The sequence below is a fragment of the Chaetodon auriga genome, chromosome 12, assembly GCF_051107435.1.
Source record: "Chaetodon auriga isolate fChaAug3 chromosome 12, fChaAug3.hap1, whole genome shotgun sequence".
Classification (NCBI taxonomy): Eukaryota; Metazoa; Chordata; class Actinopteri; order Chaetodontiformes; family Chaetodontidae; genus Chaetodon; species Chaetodon auriga.
Genome location: NC_135085.1, coordinates 14,981,182 through 14,999,371, shown reverse-complemented (window position 1 = coordinate 14,999,371; position 18,190 = coordinate 14,981,182). Strand labels below are relative to the sequence as shown.

The window sequence follows — 18,190 nt, the reverse complement described above, 5'->3', positions numbered from 1 at the left end:
AAACTCTTTAATGCAAGTTTGAAATAACCTATAAACTGTAGACTATATGTCTAAAAGTGTATTTTATGCGCATACTTGTTATTTGCAGAAATCTTAAATCCATCAACAAGGAACAACTTGAGAATGTTGTGGGTTGTCATTTAAAACGGACACTGTTATACAGTGAGATGAGAATTTCTAAGGTAATGTGTACTGCCTGTCTCTTACGAATGAGTGAAATGCAAAACAAACCACAAAATAGGTATAAATAGCCATGTTAGATAGGTTTTGATTATGATTACGAATTGGAATAGAACAGTGCAACATGGTGAATATGGAAGCTGGTTAAAAAAAACTTCTCTGTATATACTGTATCATCAGTATTTGTATTGCTACATAATATCTCAGTAGTAGTAGTATTAAGTAAGTATTGCAAATGAATTGGGCCCATTATTTTAGTTTTGTTTTTTGTTTTTTTTAACTTTGATATAAAAGTATAGTGTTCCCTCTTATAAGACGGTCTTGGAGCCCCCACACCTGCAGAGTGCTCCATCAGTGGGTTTCCAGCTTCCTGACATCACGGGTGATCTTACAGTGATCTTGGGGCGACCTCTAGTGGAGCGCGCGCTCATCACACGAGTCGTCAGTGTGGTGGAGTTCAGTGTAGCGCACGCGCACATAACTAAAGTCCCATGTTTTTCCGTGTCACTTGGCCTCCTGTAATAAGAGCCACCAGACTGAGTTACAAGTAAAACGACTCTTTTCTGTCTTATTTCATGCATCTTGTCGTTGTTGTCTACCGCCTCAGAAAGGATCCACAATGAGCGCTCATACTTATTCCATCTGTGGCATTAAAACAATGGCTCAGCAAGCTGTCCTGTAAACTTGCACGACAACAATTGCGCGTCGTGACTCACTGGCAGGAGGGTTTCTGTGTACAAGCATCGCTGTCATTCCTTTGACTGGGCAGGCTGTTTTCTGCGCGTCGTGTCAGCGCTGAGGGAGCGATTGGCAAACAGGAACTTGCCGTGTAAACGAAACAAAGCTGGCAGGGAGCGCAGGTCGACTCTGTTGGCTTGTTTATTCTCACAGGACTCCGCATGGAGCCGACGAATCTACAGGTAGGATGAATATTAACCCTGTAAGTCTGCAAGCTTCTCGTTTGTCTGTCTGAATCAAGTATGGCAGCTCACATGAGTGAGCTCCTGTGTGCAGCCTGACTGGTGTCAGTTTAGACTAACCCTTTGTAAAGGTGCTGTGTGCTTCATTAAAAATACTTCCAGTGTTATTTTGTACTTTGAATGCAGGACCTTTTGTGTCAGCATCAAGAGCTGACTGAACTCCATCACTGACCAGAAATAGTGATTCGCACGAGTCCACACATTCAATGGCAGTGTGTGATATGATTCATTCACTGTTAATTAAAAGTTTTAAGATGAGAATGTGACCAGTGGTATATTCTATGTGTGATCTGAGTGGTTTAGATCATATTTTCGTATCCAAGATAGCAATTGCACATACCCTAAAGGTGATCATAGATCAGGTGGAATTCACATAGACCCTCCCTCTTACACATCATTGCATAAAAAGCACCGGTGTAATTAATAACACTTAAAACAGCTTCATTACATTTTTGTAAAGCTGTTCTGGGGCACTGATGCTGTCCATGTGGCTCACTGGCATGAATTACTGGTACACTGTGCCATAATTAATGTCATTAATTACACATGTACTTTTCCTGCAATAGCAAGACAAAACACCTGCTGTGAACATGGTCCGTTATTACACAATAATTTACTAAAATGTTTGGATAACCAAAAGTGGAATTAATACATTTTCTAGTGATCAACTACTCAATGGGTCAATTTCTCATTTCAGCACTGGCTCCAGTGCATTTTTAGAAATTATTATGATTCATTTATAACCGCCATTACTATAATAACAACACTGAACAAAACTACTTTTCTTTTGGCTTAAGTAAATTTATGCTGTTCATGGGACTCTGAGACGATGTGAAGTCACTGAGTTTTAGGTTCCGGTACAGACTCTGTCATGTGGTGATTTTAGGAGAAGCATGAGGTGTTACAGTGTCTGAAATATTCATTAATTTCTCACTCTTTCAGAAAGCTATTGCTGTGGCACAGAAGGCCTCACAGGAGGACCAGGAGGGAAACTATGAGGAGGCCATCCGCTCGTACCAACATGCTGTCAAGTATTTTCTGCACATTTTAAAACGTGCGTCACCATGGCTGGAAAGAAAATGCATCTAATGCCAGGCTAAAACACCACACCTACAATAACTGAGACATTTCACGTCATCCTAACAGTCTGTAAATAGGTGTCCATCACTGTCATTGCCTGATGGACCAATTAGCATCTACAAGTGAAATTAATTACCTATTAGTGTTTTCTGTTTGTTTGTGTGTTTGTGCCAATTTTAAGTTATGCCATCCTTATCACTTGTTACGATAGATAGTTTATGAAATATCCGTAACAAAACTCAGTGTTACAGAATGTTATTAAATGGATGTTTTCCTTCCCATCAGGTGAACCCCAGGGTAAAGATGGCAACCAGAAGATCAGAGATAAATGTAAACTGTATCTGGACAGAGTGGAAGAACTACAGGAGTACCTAGTGAATAAAGAGGTTGCTACAGAAATTAAATACATGTTAGTTTTAAAAATATGGATATGATTTTTCTATCGTACCAATGTCACCAGTTCACAGCGGTGTGGATGTGCTGCAGCAGGAGTGGACTAAATTTAGAGTTAATTTAAGAATCAATTTAAGTGACTGAAAGAATGGAAAAATGCTTGAAGTGAGAACAAGGGGGTTAATAGTTAATTCATAGTCTGGTAGTGTTTTATTTTTTAAAACCCAGAATAAAACATGGGGAATAAATTTGACACAAACAGGAGACAAATGATCGTTAATCCGCACCGCCTCGTTTTAAAATAGAAAAAGTCATTGTAATTGTAAAAACACAGGAAGATCCTCTGAAGTCTACAGGGGCTACGTCTTGACGTCATTACATTCCGTGCACGCGAGTATCGACTTTTAATGCGGAAGTTCCCTCTTCGGTCTTCGGGAGTGATAGAAGAAACGAAAACAAGCCTCCTAAAAGCCTGGGTTGTCGAGTTAAAAGTCGACTTGTAGGGTTAAATTGCAAAGCGGTGTGTTTAAAAGTTGTTTACTCACGGCGGTGTTACATTCGTTTCGATTAGTGGACAAGTGATCAGCCCTTATGGCTACCAACAATAATTTACAGGTAAGTTGAGGACCAACCCAAAGCTGGCTAAAACGGGTAACTAAATAAGCTTAAAAAGTTGTTTACGTTAAGGATTAAGCTGAAGAAGTAGATAAATTGTTGATAATCGAAACGTTTGCCCTTGTTGTGTTGGGTGTTGTTCGGTATAAACGCTTCCAAAGGTGTAAAATGCTGTTACGTTTTTTGACATTAGCTGCTAATTAGCATGCTAAGCTAACCCAGGCAAGAGTTCGGCATTTAACTTGTGAACAACAAAAGACTACCAAAGGTGCCATTGTGGCCTATATGTAACATAAAGGCAGGTGTTATCTGTTGTTACAGTGCATGCAGATGTGGCAATTGCCGTGAAATTTCATCGTGATCTTGTATTATTCACGAATAAGTCAGCTAATGGGATTAACGTAGCTAGCTAACTAGTTTTATTTGGCCTTTGAAAAGACATCCGCTTCAAATAGATAGCAAAGCTGGCATCGTTACATCCAGTACAGAATGTGTTAAAAATGCTAATTGTGTTACAGTTACTATTTATAGCTACGGTAACCAAAAGGAAGTGAAAGCGCGTTCAAATTCAGGTTCAGGCAACCCTACCTCGGTGTGTGTCCTGTCACCACATACGACAGGTCTAGTATCCAATCTGATCTTTACATTTAGTAGATTATGTTAAGCATTTATAGGAAGGTTGCCTGCGACGTACATGTTCACTGAAGTATTTGTCCCCCTATATTTAATTAACTTCATAACCTTCTGTGGTTACATTTGTTTTGTTGTTTGTGACGACTGGCTGATATGTGTCAATACTTTAAGTCGAAGATATTATTAACCTCACACATTTTCTTCATTCAAGTACCAACAATCGTCAGCATAACCAACACTGTCCCGTATCTCTGTCATTCTAGAAAGCCATTGATCTTGCCAGCAAGGCATCTCAGGAGGATAAAGCTCAGAACTATGAGGAGGCTCTGCGTCTGTACCAATCTGCTGTTCAGTACTTCCTCCATGTGGTGAAATGTAAGGCATAAAACAGCATATTACCATTAAGTGTGCAGTCTTCACAGTCTGATAATCACAGCTGTCACATTGTCACAACAGGACCACGATCTGATAACAATCCCTCTTGATATAGCTGTAGATTGTTACAGCATCATATCTCTCACAATGACATGCAAGATATTTTGCACACTGCCGTAGCAGCGGTGAGGGCGAGAACACTGAAATGACAATAGGCAGATGTGATTTTGTGTGTGTGTGTGTGTGTGTGTGTGTGTGTCAGTGTGTGTCTGTGTCTGTGTATTCTTCATATAACCAAGTATATCAGAGTACACTGCTGAAATGCTAAGAGGAAGGTGATGTCTCATTTGGGAACAAATACTCAAGCCTGAAATCTTTTTCTGTGCCCCCTTCTCTGTACCTTTTCCTGACAGATGAAGCCCAGGGTGACAAAGCCAGACAGAGCATCCGGGCAAAATGTGTGGAATACTTGGACAGAGCAGAAAAGTTGAAGGAGTATCTAAAGAAAAAAGAGAAAGCTCCTCCTGCCAAGCCTGTCAAAGAGTCACAGTCTGATGACAAAGGGTATGTTTATGGATGAGGCAGTTAGTATATTTACTCATGTGTTGCCATTCAGACCTAAATGGGAAATCAGTGTTCTTTTTGATAGACAAAATTATACATTTGTATTTTTTTTTTCTAATTATATAATTATGTTTCCAGGAATGAGAGTGATGAAGGTGATGATCCAGAGAAAAAGAAGTTCCAGAATCAGCTCTCAGGTTTGTAACATTCCATTGGGGGACTATTAATTATTTTCATGTATTTACTTAATCTGTACTGAGTTGTCATAGTAATTGTTGATTTCTTTTGAGTTTCTTACATACAGTCTGTCATAATTAAGGTATTATTTAGACTCCTCAGTAATGTGGTGTTATTTTTTCCAGGTGCAATTGTTATGGAGAAACCAAACATCAAATGGAACGATGTGGCTGGTTTAGAAGGAGCCAAGGAGGCACTGAAAGAAGCTGTTATTCTTCCAATCAAATTCCCTCACCTTTTCACAGGTATTTAATTTCACTTAATACGAAGGCTACCTCATTACCCTGCTTGTAAATGGTAGAAGAAAATATCTATGTTGAATGCAACAGTTATGTAAGAGTGAAGTTGATGGTTCTTGGTGACATTAATATAGACGAAAGTACCGTTCTGCTTGACCAACAGGTAAGAGAACTCCATGGAGAGGGATCTTGCTCTTTGGACCGCCAGGTACAGGAAAGTCCTATCTGGCCAAAGCTGTTGCCACAGAGGCAAACAACTCAACCTTCTTCTCCATCTCCTCGTCTGATCTTGTCTCCAAATGGCTGGGAGAGAGTGAAAAGTAAGTCATTATTACGGCAACCCACAGAAGCCTGGGTCAAGCATTAAAAATATACTGCAGCCAGCAGCATGTTCCTGTTTCATTTCTTAAAACCCCACCTTTTGCTTCCCAGGTTGGTGAAGAATCTTTTTAGCCTTGCAAGGGAGCACAAGCCCTCTATCATCTTCATTGATGAGATCGACTCCCTGTGTGGCTCAAGAAGTGAGAACGAGAGTGAGGCTGCTCGCCGTATTAAGACAGAGTTCCTGGTTCAGATGCAGGGTAAGTCTGATGAGCCAAAACAACTGTTTGTAATTACTGCATATGGGGATAAATTAAATTAAATGTATTCTCCCAGCACTGCATGTTAAATGGTCCCCATATTAACTGTTAAACTGCTTAAAAATCTTAGATATCAGTGATTTTTGTTTTTCAGTAATATTCAATGTTCTGAACAAGTTAACAACCTGTGGGATCTAAAATTGCAGCTCAAGTAGAAAACGGCTGTTTATGCACTAAGTAAAGCAGCCCTTTCAGATTCAGCCTCTTTCTGCTTCCTAAATTTTTACTTATAGTTGCATAGCATGACAAACATATCGCCATACAAACTCCAGCTGTGCACAGGAGACAATTATAGCTGCAGTGGCTAGGTGACCAGAAGGTACTTCTGGGTAACGCTAAAATATTTGCACTGTTTGGTTCAATGGCTTTCAGATTAATCTATTGCATGTGCAGCGCTCTAAACAGAATCAAGCTTTACAGCATGCTGATTGTGGTCACACCCATAAACAGATGTCATAGCAGATATGTTCTTTGATGGGTGAGGCTAAAGCACCTGTTGTGACATCACTGATTGAGGTGTGGCTGGACTTGCAACATAATTATTAGGTGAAAACCCACCAACAGCAGTGACCTTAAAAGGAAATTATAGTCACTTTCTTCAACTATTGTAGCTAAAATTAATCAATAATCTGCATCAAGTGAATAATGTATATAATAAAGTTACACTTCATATATTATCCAGCCATAATGGAATTCATATGATATGGACCCAAAGTGATGAAACATTGTAAAATATAATGTAGTCCATTATCCAGTAGTACAGCATCCAGTAGCCATGCAATAAATGATATGTTAGTGAAGGTTGCTTTTCTATGATCAATATTGTTTTCTTCTTTTCTCAGTTGTTATTGTTATATGTGTTACATGTTCAGCAGCTTTAGTCCTTCTATGTGCATACTCAGTTGGCACCAAGAGGGTTGGTACAACATCACGTGTTGTGTTAGGATCAGGGCTGCTGTCCTGTAATGTAACATATGGTCCCAGATCTAAAGAAAGCTGAAGGGATGATCACATGTCAGTAAAAGCACCAGAGTATCATTGTTTAGATGATGAGTATTTAGGTGTGCATATTTACCCTGACTTTGTTGTTTTGCAGGTGTGGGGAATGACAACGAGGGAGTGCTGGTACTCGGGGCAACAAACATCCCATGGACCCTAGACTCAGCCATCAGGAGACGGTAACTTTTATTTCTTGGTGTAACTTGTTAGTAATTGTGTTGTCGTTCACCTGTGCTCACTGTTCACCCATGATACTTTCTCAGATTTGAGAAGAGGATCTACATCCCACTGCCTGAGGAGCACGCTCGCTCCTTCATGTTCAAGCTCCATCTTGGCTCAACCCCCAACAGTCTTTCCGAGTCTGACTTTGTCACTCTGGGCAAGAAGACAGATGGATACTCGGGAGCAGATATAAGTATCATTGTCAGAGACGCTCTGATGCAGCCTGTTCGAAAGGTCCAGTCAGCAACCCACTTCAAACGGGTACGTCTTTTAAAATATCCATTTGTGTTTGATGCGTTAGTGTCACATGAAGTAGTTGACTAATTTGTATCCTTTCTTATATTTTTATTTAAATAAGGTACGAGGTCCGTCAAGAACTGACCCCAACAGTCTTGTAGATGATCTCTTGACTCCTTGCTCACCTGGTGATCCCAATGCGATTGAAATGACATGGATGGAGGTTCCTGGGGAGAAGCTACTGGAGCCTATAGTATGCATGGTAAGGAAGTAAAATATTAGATGGCATTATAAATCCCCTATACTTTAACGTTATGCTACTATAACACTGTTTTTGTTTGTTTGTTTTGTCTTTTCAGTCTGACATGTCGAGGTCTCTGGCCCACACAAAGCCAACAGTCAATGAACAAGATCTGGACAAACTGAAAAAATTCACAGAGGACTTTGGACAGGAAGGCTAGGGGGGATGATTGAGCCAAGCCAAACCAAAGCAAAGGAATCACGATTGTCTCTCTTTACTGTCCTTGTCACGATTTTCTCTCTCTGTCTCATCGTAATCATTCATCAGGCCTCATGGTTTGTCATAAATGGGTAAGGTTACTGCTCCGTTTTGCCAATCTGACAACCACGCAAAGGGTGGAAGACTTAGTTTTGTTTGATATTCACCATTGTCCAAAGAAGATTAAAGACTTCCCAAATGCAGCTCAGCTGACAAGGAATAATATGATATAGGGAGTTTCGAGGGTTGTTTGATTTATGCACTAAAGATTAAAGGTATGAATGAGCAGAATACCCACCTGACTTAAGGAAACTAATGGCAGACAGACAGCAGTTATTGCAAATGAGGCTATTGAAGTTAACATAATTTATTTTAAGGCAGAACTAGCTCATGTGTCCTTATTTTCCAGCCAGAATACATCTCACTAGACTACTAAACACCCCCATATCTATTTTTATTAGGAAAAACAAGCATTTTATAGTGTATACTGTACTTTGTGGAATGTCTAAAATTGGGCTAAACGAGTTAAGTGGGATATATTGTGAAATATGTCAGTTGTCTCAAGGTGGTGGATGTTTAGAGTTTTGAGACAGAGATACTCAGGATGAGAGCTGTATTAGGCCCTGTGGACATTTGGATTGTTTATCGAGTTACCTAACAAGTGACAACTTGTATGAGATTACTCATTTGTCTTTTGAATTAAATACGACCATTAGGATGGATCACCAGTGGTGCCAGACCAGCGTTCTTTTACAATTTTTCAAGGACTCAATAGCTTTGAATTGCTTTGTCACTCAGCTTGCAAAAAGAAAAGAAAAACGTGGGTTGTTTTTTGCAATCTACTGTACATATTTTCCATTACTATCCACAGGCTTCGCTGATTATCCTTAATACATATGGCAAAAAACTAAGCCTTATTCTAAGATAAAGTCTCATTGTGAGTTTTGATAAAACAAGACTGAGGTGTTGAAGTTCAGATACTGATGGCTGTAATGGAGAGATCATATTCTTGTATACTACATAGGAATGCATCTCCAAGCATGAACTTTGTGCAGCCATAAGTGGCAGCGTGCACCATGTGCCTTCTAGAAAAGCTGCAAGATTCTTTGGTTATTGATTTATTTTTAAATTGGTCATACTGCGTATACCCACAGCTTTGTCACTACAACTAAGAAGTGTATAACTTGCACATTTCATGTAAGCTCTTTTAGAGATTGTGTACAACTGTATTCTTTTGCTCCTAAGGTGTGAAAACTGTCTCTTTTGAGTTATGATGGGGAACATCTCTTATTTTTCTGTAAATGTCTATACATATAGCCAACTCTTGCGCCTTTTCTATGTGAAGAGGTCACTCATGCATAAGATTTTCTGTTTTTCATTTCCATAATGTAAATAAAAGTTATAGCTACGTCAAGAAAAGTTGTTTACTTTTGTGCAGTAAATTAACGAGTTGTTATAAAGATTTACAACAGAAATGTAGGTTAAAAAAGAAAGATTACACAAAGTAAAATAGCTAGCGTTTACTGTCTCGTAATACTCAACATACCTGGTGGGTGGGTATGAAGCTTAGCTTGTGTCTAGCTAGCTGAAACGCATACGTCGAACGAGGAAGCGTAGCATTGCATTGTGGGAGTTGTCGTTACTGCATACACAAGAAGCGTTGGGATCCAGGGAAACGATTTCAGCTTGAAAACTACAAGTACCAAGCGCGACCGTTAGGCGTACGTTTACAGTGCACAGTTCGATTTGTTTTGGTTTATGCAGACTGCGCTTTGTCACGGGGAGCCGAAGTCCGCCGCCGTACTTTAACCTAACCGTAACATATCTTTGACTCCCTGACGAACCCTGGAACAACTCCTCCTCCGTGGTCCGTGTTTCGCCACCCCCTTTCAGGGCCGCCTCCTGTCTCGTAGCTCTGTTATCGGACCCCAGAAGCTGGCCCGCTAGTTAGCAAACAAGCTAACGATTGCCTGATTTCACCCATGTCCTCTGAAGAAGGGTTGAGCTCAACGGTCACGGATTGGCTTTTTATTAATTCGTGGTGGCTCCTTCTGCCATTCATAATGCTTCTTGTAGTTGCAGCCTTCATTGTTGCTTTTGTGTTGCTGTTATACATGATATCGCCTCTTATTAGTCCCAAACCTTTGAAACTGAACGGGGCCCACGTCGTGGTAAGTGCACCAGAGTGCTAACTAACTACTTCACTATTAAAGCTTGTAACGGCAGCTAACGTCAACTTATGACTGTAGCTTTATAGCTAGCGCTAGGTTCAATTTGAGCTACGTAACGTTAGACGCTAAGTATGTAACGTGATGCCTATTTACATGAACGTTACATCTAGTAACTACTCATAACTTTCTGACAGGAAAATATAATGTTTTGTGTGCCGAATTTATGACAGTCACCCCTCAGTTGTGAGGAGTGACACGCCCACATAAGTTAACGTTTAAGTTAACGAGCCAACGCTAACATCAGAACTTACCCAAAGCTAGTCACCTTTTTTTTTATACTCAGGTACACCGAGACGAAAAATAATGTACTTAACCTTAAATAAAACCGATGTAGTCAATCCCGGTGATACACCGTATTTCGTGACCCAGATTCTGTGACCTGAATAGAATTAGGGTTAGCAAATATGGGGGTCCTACAGTATTTGGATCATAGAATCTGGTGGATCATAGAATCTGGTGGATCATAGAATTTGGTGTAAAACCAGTCATGTATCCTGTCTTTGTCAAGGTTGTAATCAGTTGTTGAAGCGGTTGTAGAGAGGTTCTAATTAACCTTAGTCATTTTATGATTATGCCAAAGTGCTAAGCCGTCAGGCCTGTCATTGTAGACTGCCTTAATTTAGCTAGGTGTACCTAATAATCTGTCAACTGTGTAGTTTGACTCATTATTCAGATATGCACACACCATGGCAGGAATTACTTGCACATCTCTAAAAATCTTGTCTTGAGTTGCAGATCAGTTGCCTGACATTTGACCTTTGCTTAATGATCTTCTAACCCTTGAATTATCAGGTGACAGGAGGTTCAAGTGGGATTGGTAAATGCATCGCAATTGAATGCTACAGGCAAGGAGCATTCATCACTTTGGTGGCACGGGATGAGGTCAGCACACATATTCAACCAGTCATTCCTTTGTGCTTAGCCTAGGTGCAACCTGTTTGTTGTTGTAGTCAACTTCATGTCACATGAAGGATGTGCTCCATCACGTGAAATTTACTTTCTGTACTTTCTCTCTTAGGCTAAACTGCTTCAAGCAAAGAAAGAGGTGGAGAAATTTGCCATCAATGACAAGCAGGTATGGTTTAAGTATATATTTCACTGAAAGATGTTATTTTCAAATATTGTTTTAAAGCACTGCTTATTCACTGTGCACATGTTCATGTGACAGCTGATACCATTTTGCATTATATTACATAAGGTCATGTACAATTTCCCCCCTGTAGGTGGTGCTTTGCATATCAGTGGATGTTTCCAGTGATTATGGCCAGGTGGAGAGTGTGATTAAACAGGTAATGGTACACTCTTGGCAACAGTGGAACATCTCAGATAGCTTAAATAATTCAGTGCTGAAGCATTGAAATGGTATTTTCCTGCCATGCAGGCTCAAGAGAAGCTGGGACCCGTCGATATGTTGGTGAACTGTGCTGGAACATCCTTTTCTGGGAAGTTTGAGGATGTGGAAGTGGACCGATTTAAAGTAAGCACCTGATGTACACATGTTTTATAAATTCTCTTTACCAGAAAGGTTTGATTGTTATTTTGTTACCGTCAGAAAAGATTAAGAAGCGGTTGAATTCCAGACTATTACAGTATTCAGGTTGAAATGTGCAGCTGCATTTTTGCAGTGATACACTGTGGACAACTGCATTATAATATGTGGGAACTTTCGGCCTCGCTTCCAACAGAAACTAATGGAAGTGAACTACCTGGGCAGCGTTTACCCGACACGGGCCGTCATAACCACCATGAAGGAGCGAAGAATGGGCCGCATCATGTTTGTGTCCTCCCAAGCAGGCCAGATCGGCCTGTTTGGATACACTGCCTATTCCCCATCCAAGTTTGCCCTGCGTGGCTTAGCAGAGTCGCTGCAGATGGAGGTGAGTTTTTGGCCAATGCTCACCAAGCAAGCACACTGCATTGAGTCAACCTAACAATGCATCTAGTTTAAATAAAATAGCTCACACAATATCTGTTATATTTTTGCCATTTTGCTGCTGAGGGATAATAAGGGTGTGGATATTGTAATAAGGATTCCCCTTCTATCAGAAGGCGATAAGATTATTGCCTTAAATCCTTTTTGTATAACATCTTATTATCAAGATCAAATGGTTGGGCAGTACAACTAAAGTGAGTGTTCCTATTCTACTTCAGATAAAGCCATACAATATCTATGTGACTGTGGCCTACCCTCCTGACACAGACACTCCAGGGTTGGCTGAGGAAAATAAGACAAAGGTAAACATCTCTTCAGCACAGCACATAGCAACATGGGTTCATGTTCATTTCCTCCCTATATAAAGGCTTTTCCTGCTTTGTTCTTTTCTCTACCAGCCTCTAGAGACCAAATTAATCTCTGAAACCTCTGGAGTTTGCCAACCAGAGCAAGTGGCCAAAGTCATTGTTCGGGATGCAGTGGTAAGAAATCCAGTTGAACTGCCACTGAACGCATCATGCCCCAGTTATAAACGTGAAGTAAATGATTTTGGAGGAAGGTGGATAATCAGTCGTAAATTTACCTTCCCGTTATTTCCTTTGCTCTTGCAGCAGGGAAACTTCAACAGCTCCGTGGGGCCTGATGGTTACATGCTATCAGCCCTCACCTGTGGAATGTCACCTGTCACCTCCATCACAGAGGGTCTCCAGCAGGTAAAGCCACATACATTGACACCATATTGTAACATTGACCAAACTAGTGGCATTATTCCAACCTCAATTTATCCTCCGCACAGATTGTTACCATGGGATTATTTCGGACCATCGCCCTCTTCTACCTGGGGAGTTTTGACAGCATTGTCCGCCGCTGCATGATTCAGAGGGAGCAGTCGAAAGCAGCCGACAAGAGGGAGTAACAGCAGCCTTACCTTCTTCACAGCCCAGTGCCCCTCCTCCGCACCTGCCATCCCATCCCTCTCCTCCTCCTCCACCCCCCCCCCCCCCCATTCCATTTCCCTCCTCCAGCCTGTATTAGTGCACAACCGTAGGTGGGGGGAAAAGGCCAAGCCTTGAGTGAATTTCTGGTATCAGCTTAACAGATGGGGATGAAAGAAAGATGTTTACTCTTGCTTGTCCAGTGATGTAACACCTCCACAGACTTTAGTTATTTCGAGTTTTCCTCTCAAAGCATTCCAGTGACTTTTCAGTTTAATGTGTCCACCTGCTTCTTTTTGCGGGAGCAGCCTTACTTTCAGAGAATGAGGGCAGACTAAACATCCCACAGCCTGCTTTTAAAGTAGGTACCCTGTTTAAGCCACTGACATTACGGATTTCAGGCCTCCCTGCCTCCACTTGCACAGTGCTGTATTTTTTTTTTTTCTCACAGAGAAGAAAAGCAAGAGATAGCCTGTCTGACTGGTTGTGCCAAATATGGCTTGAAGTTCCTTCCTATCAGGGGCTATAGTGAAAACCAGAATGGTAACTCTCATCTTTTGTCATATTGTTCCATGTATGTCAAAACTAGGCTCTCGTCATTTTACAGTTTTCACTAAATAAGGCCCTCCCTCACTACTTCTCGAAGTCTTTGCAGGCAAAGCATCTTCCTGTTTGACTGAATAACCTCTGTGTGTGAAGCCAGCTGTGACCCTCAGCGTTTTGTTTATGCTGTGGGATGTTCTGTTTTTGTGCTCTGCGTGTGAACCAAGCCAAGATGTGATACAGCACTACATATTAGAGAGCGAGAGAGAGAGAGAGAATGTGTGATGTATTTGACTGTTTGGTGAATTTTACTAATGCAAAAACATTTCCAGATGATAATAATAATATTCCAAAATGTTAGACGCAGTGTTGGGGCAAAGATTTTTGGGTGAACTGTGTGCAATGAGTGTGTGCAGTGATCTGTTTTTGCTGTGACTGAGCCAACCCCTGGGGAGAGATAAGCCATTAGATTATATTGTCTCGGGAAACAAAACCACACCAAATTATTTTCTCACAATCCCGTCGTATTTCGCTGAGAAAGGAAAGCAGGTACCGTGGGTTGAAGCCATGAATCAAAACATTGTGGGGGCGGGGGACTGACCAGCACAGGTAATTCCACTTCTCACCTGTGAGCTTGGCCATGTTGAATACACTTTTTTTTTCCAGTAAATGTGTGAAAGGAAGCGTATCATTTTTACATGCAGTTCTGTGTGTCGGCGCACATACTCAGCCATCCCAGTCGAGACCCTAGTGGGATCCGTAATCTGTTGGGGTGGTGCCAGGCAGGGCAGGGCAAGACTTGCTGGTTCGAGTCATGTCCCTGCTGGTCTAGTGAGGGCGCTAGAGATTTGTTTTACGTAAAGGCCAAAATAGCAGAGGGACTAGCACGGAAGTGAGATCCTTGCCCCTCTGCTGTCACGCTGTCATGCACAGTTGGGACTTTGTAGCTCCCCTAATGTTGATTCCCTCCTGATTTCTGTCAAGCCTTGAAAAATCGTGTATTTACCATGTTTCTTTCTATATGCTTTGCATATAGAGGGTGAAAGTTACAGCGTTGACTCTTGCAAGTCTTCCTTTGGTCCATCACTAACAGGGAGAATGTACTTTAATATAAAGCATACAAATCAGAACATAGGACTCTTATTTTTAAATACACCAATATTTGAATGCCAAAATGTGTTAAGACAATTTCTGTAGATGCAATGCATTTATTTGAGATTCATTTCGATGACGCTGCTCTGTTGGTCTTAGAGTTAGTTCGTTAAAGCTGTGGAGCAGTGTGAGGACCCATTCTAAGCCTTAAGACGTGACTACTGATGAAGCTAATGCTATAAGAATGGACCTGTCCACAGAACAATGTGGCCTAACCCACATGTTGTTTACCAGTTCATTTAATACTTAGATACTTTTCAGTGTGAAATGCCAGCTGTTTTTCGTGCATATTGTCAATTTCCAGTCTTTGTATGACAAAAAGACGCCTTACTGAAATCCGAGATATGAAAGTGAGAATGGATGACTCGTGTTGGATGATGTTCTCATTTGATATTGGTTAAAGGCTTACTGTCCAGCACTTCAGAGCTTTTCATTATTGTACATTTATCACCATCTAAAGTTCTCTTTTACCTTGAGGTAGCAGCACATAGTTGATAGAACACGTAGCCCATATAAAAGCAGTTTTGTTCTCAATTTTTGTTTTAACCTTTAAGCTATGCAATTGAAGCCTATGCTTACAGTATGTGTGAACATACAGTCAAGATTAGTTCTGTAACAGTCACGCTAGTTTCCCCTATTTACTGGTGTCATCATCGGATACTTAATGAGTTTTTAAGTATTGAACATGAAAGTCATAATGCACTATTCTTTCATTCTTTCCTGCTTTTTTATTATTTTTTTTTTTTCTGCCAAAAAACTTAACACCTTCACCTTGTGTGCCATTGAAAGAAAATGTGAGAAGTGGAGTGTTTCTTTGTCTTATTTTCTTACATGATAAACTAAATAAATACCTGTGAAGAACAACAAAATCTAATTCCCACAGTCCTTTACTTTTTGGTGTTGATGGATGATTGTGTTTTCACATGTCGTGCATGCTTTGTGACAACTATTTTCTTCCTGTAATGTGCTTCTTTCTATATCTGCGGGAGGGCTGTGGGAATTCAAGCGTTCTGTTTGAGGTGATGAGATTTTAATCTTCTGTGAGGGAACTTTCCAGAGTAGCATCTCTCTCAGATTCGCAGGAGACACCATTTTTGTCCCGTCAGATAAAAACAAGAAATGTAGGATATATACAGACTAGACAGAGAATCAAAGAACACAGGGAAATTCTATACATCAGTTTTGTTCTGCAAGATTGGATCTCCATCCACAAGGGGGTGGCTGGACCGCATCAAAGCAGCCCTCAGCAGAGTGGGATGCTCCTGTGCTCCTCATGAATTAACCAGGACCCTCGAAGAGCTCTCCTTGCGCATCTCAAGGCTAGCGCGGCTACATTTGTCTGGATTTCACTCCTAAAACTGATGGTCTAAACAAGCAATCACGAAAATAGGGGTTATTAGCGAATTTTAGTGCAGTTCTTCGTGTGCACTTGGAGTCTCCGAGCGCAGCCAAAGGAATTACTTTGCGTAGCTGACGTCAGGAAAATACCTCACCAGCAGAGTGCGACCAACTGGCGGTGAGCAGGGAGCTGCTGAAGAGGATGTGAGGAGCAATCGTGGAAGAGGACTCAGTCCGACCTTGTCTGGCTCACAGTCCCGCGCCTGGCTGTGCGTAAACGCTGCTAAAATAGTTGGCGGCGTTTAAAGCCTCTTCGGGCGCGTATAACTTTGGCCCTCATTCATGTTTTTTTTCGCAACACATCCACGTCTGGGTGATGTGTACAGGAATAGACCAACACTACTCCAACCTCTTCCGCATATTGGATTTCTATGCAAAGAGAAGGTCGCCAATGTCCCTCCAAGGATTCGGGAAATGAAGACTGCTGCTGACACGGACTCAGTCATTTTGGACTTTTGAAACGGTGTTTTACGCAGTTTCGATCAAGAGGTTTTCTTTAACTCACGAAGCATTCGCTCCGTGTGTGGGATTACTCGCTGCATTGCTCATATTGAAATCTAATCGACTTTTGGATAACCCTGTGCTGTGCATCGTACAGTGCACAATTCGATCATAATGCATTTTATTTAGGGCAAGCTCTGTCTATACAAAGTGCCAAATTAAACCGGAATGGCGAACGAGTGTAATCGTAACATTGTGGAAAAGTATATCTGCCATAAACTCTCCAAACAGGGCTACGTGTGGGGATTTGACGATGTCCGGGATGAAGATGCTGCTAATAATGGGTCAATAGTTGCCCCTCCACCGACTTTGGTCCGCCGGTGCCGTGAGGCCAGCACCGGGCCTGACAGCGAGAGCATCCCGCACCTCTGCAAACGTCTCCCGCAGTCGGACCCGCACGCCGCCATCCACAGAGTCCTGCGCGAGGCTGGAGATGAACTTGAAAGACTATACCAGCCGGACTTCACGGAGATGTCGCGGCAGCTGTATCTGACCTCCACCACGGCTCAGAGGAGATTCGCCGAGGTGATAGACGAACTGTTCCGGGACGGAGTGAACTGGGGGCGGATTATCGCTTTCTTCGAGTTCGGGGGCACGGTGTGCGTGGAGTGCGTGACGAAGGAGGAGATGAAACCGCAGGTGGACAACATCGCGGAGTGGATGACGGAGTATTTAAACGGACCTCTGAACAGCTGGATACAAGATAACGGGGGATGGGTAGGTCTGATTCCGTGTAGTCGAGCGCTTTGCAGTTGTGTGCCACGGGGGCGCAAAAGTCCTCCTTTGCTCTGGTTGAAGAGGTTTCAATCAGTACGCTCAGTTAATGGTTATATGATTAATCAAGATCAAAACGTCGGTTCAGATACGATTGGATAGAACATAATATCGAAACCACAGCTGTAGTTCATCATTAATTAAAAAAAAAAAAAAAATTCTCAAGATGCGCCCATTACGCACGACAGCGCCAACGCTCGAGATGGACGGCCTCACATATGAGCTGCTCTGATTGGATGTTTATGGTGGCTGTTAAACTTACTTGACCAATCAGACAGCGTGCTCTTGTCACACCTCCCGACGCTCTAAATAAAGGCCGCCCTGTCAACTGCAGAGCCAGTGGTGGTCACGCTGCTGTCATGGAGGGGAGGGGACAGTCTTGTATATTCCAGTGGGAATTAAATTTACAAGAACAGTATTTAATGCATCACACTAGAGAGAACTAAATTACATTTTAATATCTACTTGTATGTAAAGCTTTATGCTACAAAGTGCTGCAATGGTGTGATGTGATGCATTAGGTTGAGGTTGTAGCGGGAAGAGAAGAGGCCAGACACATGTCAGCAAACAGAAAACTATTGAAATAATGTGTTTAGGCCTCTGGGCATGGCTGGACAGGGCACAGCTATCAGGGCTGTTCTCTGCACATCTATGTGACACATAAACCTCAGGTGCTAATGAGGAGAGGCATCTACTCTCTGCCTTTACCTGCCTACACGCAACGGCACTCACAGAGCTGTGAACAGAGAGTTGAATCTAGAAGAAAAAGTGCAATATCATGTCCATTTTTGCATTTCTGCAGCCACTTAAGAGCACAGCAGCCTTCTCT

The 18,190-nt window shown here is 41.7% G+C and overlaps 3 protein-coding genes across 5 annotated transcripts in view; all 3 read left to right on the top strand.

Annotated features, from left to right (window-relative positions):
* The first annotated feature begins 671 nt into the window (after positions 1 to 671).
* vps4b (vacuolar protein sorting 4 homolog B) lies at positions 672 to 9,333 on the top strand. 2 transcript variants are annotated; one of them, XM_076744567.1, is made up of 13 exons: positions 672 to 1,100; positions 2,103 to 2,214; positions 2,526 to 2,626; positions 4,145 to 4,256; positions 4,670 to 4,820; positions 4,959 to 5,017; positions 5,183 to 5,302; positions 5,460 to 5,616; positions 5,729 to 5,877; positions 7,034 to 7,115; positions 7,200 to 7,419; positions 7,517 to 7,657; positions 7,755 to 9,333. In XM_076744567.1, the coding sequence occupies exons 1-13, from the start codon at positions 1,080 to 1,082 to the stop codon at positions 7,854 to 7,856; spliced, it is 1,527 nt and encodes a 508-aa protein (XP_076600682.1). In that variant the 5' UTR covers positions 672 to 1,079; the 3' UTR covers positions 7,857 to 9,333. The 2 variants fall into 2 exon arrangements, with proteins under 2 accessions (XP_076600682.1, XP_076600683.1); XM_076744568.1 differs by lacking the exons at positions 672 to 1,100; positions 2,103 to 2,214; positions 2,526 to 2,626 and adding an exon at positions 2,996 to 3,248.
* Positions 9,334 to 9,625: 292 nt separating this feature from the next.
* kdsr (3-ketodihydrosphingosine reductase) lies at positions 9,626 to 15,562 on the top strand. The gene is made up of 10 exons (XM_076745531.1): positions 9,626 to 10,065; positions 10,918 to 11,007; positions 11,144 to 11,200; positions 11,349 to 11,414; positions 11,507 to 11,602; positions 11,811 to 12,002; positions 12,277 to 12,360; positions 12,457 to 12,540; positions 12,670 to 12,771; positions 12,855 to 15,562. The coding sequence occupies exons 1-10, from the start codon at positions 9,877 to 9,879 to the stop codon at positions 12,972 to 12,974; spliced, it is 1,080 nt and encodes a 359-aa protein (XP_076601646.1). The 5' UTR covers positions 9,626 to 9,876; the 3' UTR covers positions 12,975 to 15,562.
* The window catches only part of bcl2b (BCL2 apoptosis regulator b), a 25,226-nt gene continuing 22,476 nt past the window's right edge, over positions 15,441 to 18,190 (top strand). For both annotated transcript variants that reach the window (XR_013077885.1, XM_076745533.1), the window contains exon 1: positions 15,441 to 17,304. Coding sequence is in view for 1 of the 2 variants with exons in the window: in XM_076745533.1 (XP_076601648.1) it covers positions 16,756 to 17,304 (549 nt within the window). In the remaining variant the exon portion in view is untranslated. The remainder of the gene's footprint in view (positions 17,305 to 18,190) is intronic.